Source organism: Eupeodes corollae, chromosome 3, assembly GCF_945859685.1.
Source record: "Eupeodes corollae chromosome 3, idEupCoro1.1, whole genome shotgun sequence".
Lineage (NCBI taxonomy): Eukaryota > Metazoa > Arthropoda > Insecta > Diptera > Syrphidae > Eupeodes > Eupeodes corollae.
The window spans coordinates 79,338,180-79,342,559 of record NC_079149.1 but is presented as its reverse complement, the minus strand read 5'-3'; the positions used below and the strand labels follow the sequence as shown (position 1 = coordinate 79,342,559).

General features: G+C 32.6%; 1 protein-coding gene across 1 annotated transcript; it reads right to left on the bottom strand.

The window, feature by feature from the left end:
- Positions 1-688: 688 nt before the first annotated feature.
- LOC129951487 (F-box only protein 42) lies at positions 689-4,080 on the bottom strand. Its single transcript, XM_056063655.1, has 3 exons — positions 3,759-4,080; positions 1,903-3,161; positions 689-1,832 (listed from the first exon to the last, which is right to left on the bottom strand). Exons 1-3 carry the CDS (start codon positions 3,877-3,879, stop codon positions 1,407-1,409), a joined length of 1,806 nt encoding a protein of 601 aa, XP_055919630.1. The 5' UTR covers positions 3,880-4,080; the 3' UTR covers positions 689-1,406.
- Positions 4,081-4,380: the final 300 nt, after the last annotated feature.

Here is a 4,380-nt window from a genome sequence, read left to right as displayed (position 1 = left end):
TGGACAAATGCAGTTTTCCATCCACTCGGAAAGAGACCTGTAGAATAGGACAGAAGAAAAAGATTACGCAGTGGTTTTGCCAGCGTTGAAGAACATCTCTTCAGAACAATAGCGGGGATACTATCCGGTCCAGCGGATTTGTGTATGTCAAGATTTTTAAGTACTCTAGTAACTAAGGTGGCCCTACAAAATATTAATCTTCCAATTTCACCGCACTCTTACATTTTTTCTTAGATTAATCTCCAAAAGTACTCTTAATTTCGTGTCAAATATTTGAAGATTTTATAAGTATTTTAATTTTTGAGAGTAACTCCACATGTCTTCCTGCTACGTCCCACGAAATCAAAATTCTATATCCAAAAGTTTGTCTAATAGATCGAGTAATTTAGTGAGATAATCATTTCAGAAAAATTATTCTAACCGAATTAATACAAAATTTTTGTCTGAAAAAGAAGAATCAAAATAAAAACGCTTGTGCCATTAGATTATCACAATTCAAAAGTGTCTAGCATATTTTAATTTTTTGTTTTTACCTCCAATGGTCCATTAATAAAGAAGATAAAATTAATTTAATTTTAATATTTGTAAGTACAGTACTGAACAAAAGATAATTATCTGTTATGCTATTTTTATATTTTATAACATTACTTTTTATAAAGCAATACAATTCAAAAAGGCAAAATTCACATAAAATCTAAACATATTATAATATAAATATATATTTATGAATATTACGGTGAGTTAGACAATAAACTTTGTATTTTATTTGAAATTCGAGTAAAAAAATGATTGTTTGGCATCTTTAAAAATAAATCTAATAAATTATTTTTAACAAGTAAATTCCATTACACGGAACAAGTTTGGAATATTTTTAAATACTTTGAATGCCGAAAAGCAATTTTTGTTTACTTAAGTTTTACCAAAGTTTGATGTTAAATAAAGGATAAACATTTGAAATTTTTTTTAAAGTACCAACCAATCAATTTTTCACCACCCGAAGCAAAAAATAAATTTGTTGTTCTACAAACCATTACATAAATAAATATGCGTTGAATTATTCAGAGTAATACTAATCAACATTTTACATTAGGATTTTTGCTACTGTACACTCAGTAGTTACATTTTACAGGAATTTACATACGATTCTATTAATATAATAAAAAAATAAGTTTAGTTTAGTTTGTGTATTTTGAAAAGAGGGAGCTTTAATAATTATTGTTTATATATTTACTTATATAAATATTAACCGTCTCAGATGCTAGAAATTCGCTTTTGCAGTTTTGTATTAATTAAGTTGAAGGAACATTTTTTAAATTGTTATTTTTATATTCGATTAAAATTGAATAACATTCTCTCTGTCAATTTAAATATTTCTATCGTGAAAAAAAACTTAGCATAAATATAAACTAAACAATATCCCTAGGAGCACTCAAAAAATGGACAGAGTTTGAAACGGAGTGAGTTATTTCTGATAAGGTTTCCTTATGCACTCCTCCGAAAAGTATTAATTCACCATTTCCTGCCACCATTGAAGACAGTATTAAACGTTCTGGAGCACCAGGAATAATGCCATAGTTTTTATATTCAATCCATTGTAAGAACGGATCAGTTTCGGATAGGGCATTTTTGAGATCGCACACAAAAAGTGAAAGAACATTTCGTTTAACGCGCTTTGGTGAAGGTTCCTTTATTTTTTGCTCGGCAACTAACGCTCTTCTAGAGTTTCGTATGGCATTCATTTTTTCCTCCATTCGTCGAATGCGTTCATGATGATCTTTTGATAGACTACGCGCACGACTTTGTACGTTAAATGCAGCCATGCGAAAAGGATCCTGAACATAAAAATGGTATTAATGGTAATAATGCAGTACACGTTTTAAAGTTTATTATGATTTTACCTACCTCATGCAATTCGTCAAAACGTTTCGGTAAACGAGGTTCGTGATCTCGACATCGAAGAGCTAAATTTCTTTGCAAGCGGTTTGCGGTCTCGATATCTTTATGATTTTTGTCATGAGCCACAATTGGAGCAGGTGGTGCCGGAGCAGCATCATTGTCATTTCTATTACCTCGTAATTGTGGTCGGTTATAGTTTCTCTCCTCAGGAACGGGCGGTGCATGCATTCTCGGTAGTATGTTATTATTGTTGTTCTGATAGTTATTGTTCATACCAATGCCTCGTCGATTTAAACGTACATCATCCACTACCCTAAAATTATCTAAATGATTTATTCCACCGCCGCCGCCACCTCTTACTTCAGGAAATTGTCCAGGGCCTCTCATCGCCGCAGGGGATCTTGTCTGCTTCATCATTTGAAAATCTGTTGGCAAATTTGGCGTTGGTCCCAACACCACTAACTTAGAGTCTACCTTACAAGCGGGATTACACCACATGTGTGAGGCCCCCCATTTTTTATTTTTCACTGGAATAGATTTCCATTGCCATTGCTCTTTCGACATGTCCAATACCCATGCATCTGTGTATATACTGTTGGGTCCGCCACAGCCACCAACAATCAGAAGATGATCCTCATCCAAGTTAACTTGAAACTGCCCATACCGCGGGGGTGGCTTTGTATTACCCACAATTTTCGGTATTGACCAAGTAAACGAGTTCATATTTAGGCACCAGGTATCGTTAGAATTGTTATTAACGCCTTCAGATATCTGATAACCCCCAAAAACAACCATTCTATGGCGATGGACACTTGCTGAGTGCCCGGCCATTGGTGGCGGTGTGGGAAGTTGTGCGCGAACGTGAATCCAACGGTTCATTTCAAGATCATAAACGTGCAACTCATCGAATAAACACCAGGGCTGATATGGTGGATGGAGTGACGGATATCTCCATCCACCAAATAAAATTAATTGATTTTGGTAGCAGACCATTGAAGCAGAGCCTTTAGGAGACGGATAGGTGCCTAATGATATTGGACGCTCCCATTTTGTATGCGACAAATCAAATCTCCATAAATCATTGAATGTTGTGTCAGACGAGGAACCACCACCAAATATAAACATTGAATTTTCGTGCAGGACAGCTGAATGCGAGAATCTTCCAGCTATTGTTGAGATTTCTTCTTTCGGTCGATACATCTCCCAGCAAAGACGAAAGTCGTTTAAGCCTTTTTGTAAATTCATTTTGGAACGGCGTATAACATCTGCAAAAAATATAAAAAATGATGAAACAAAAATTATATTATTCTGATTCAGTGGCAATTTTAAAAAACACAAAGAAGTGAATATGAAAGTTAATGCAATGGGGATACAATTTAGTAAATAACGAAATGCAGATCTTGAATCCAACAAAATTTCACAACTAGAACACCGAATATTATTGACAAAATTTGCTGGTACATAAATGTTAAAAATGTCACAAAACATTTTTAGGGCAAAGCTAAATTAACAGTTCTGATGTGATATTTCTATTAATAATAATACCTAAAATGCACTTTATCTATGAAATCTTTTCGTGGTTACTTAGGAAAATATCAGAAATAACTAGTTTTCGAAATGTAAACATTTAATTCAAAAAATTAAGTTAATAAAATGCAATTCATAAACAATAAGCCCATCATTACACTGGAACATATCCCGGGGCTTTGGCATCTGCTTTATTCTAATAAAGTCAAGTCAGTAGGTAAGAAAATGTTTTTACAAACAAGAGTGTGGAAACTCTCTTGTATAGTTTTATAAATCAAACTGTTTTAGTTCACACTAATTGGAGAAATTTTATTTGTGAATTTTTTGAAACTTACTTTTTACGATAGAATTCCATCGTTTGCATACTAAACGGCATCCTTGAAGATCGGCGTAGGGCGGCAGGTAAGTGAAAATGAATTCAATAATTTCGTCGGGCAGTTCTTCGATATCAACCATATTTATGTAGTTCTATTTGTGTGATATAGAATAAGTAGTATTGATGTTTGAACTTAATATTTTCTTAAAATGTATTATTTTGTGATATTACTAAAACTAAAAAAAATATTAGAAATTTATGTCTTCTCTTTTGGTGTCTTTTTTTAATAATTTTCTTTTCCTTGCTTTATATCCTCGTATTCTGTTTTGGGTTTTGACAGATGAAAATTATAATTTTCAAAATTATATTTTTCAATGACAATCAGGATGAATGCATTCAGCCATCAAATATCTATATATTCACAATAGATACATATGTTTGTTATTTCTTTTCGGAGTAGAAAAATTAAATAAATGTATTCCTGATCGTATAATTAAATCAAGAATGAAGATTTTTTAAGACTTATATTAAACCAGTGGACATTTTGATAAACAATTATTTATTATGAGGCTATACTGAATTAAAAACGAGTACGATATTCTTGTCATTTTTGTATATAAAACCTGTAGTACAAATACCGT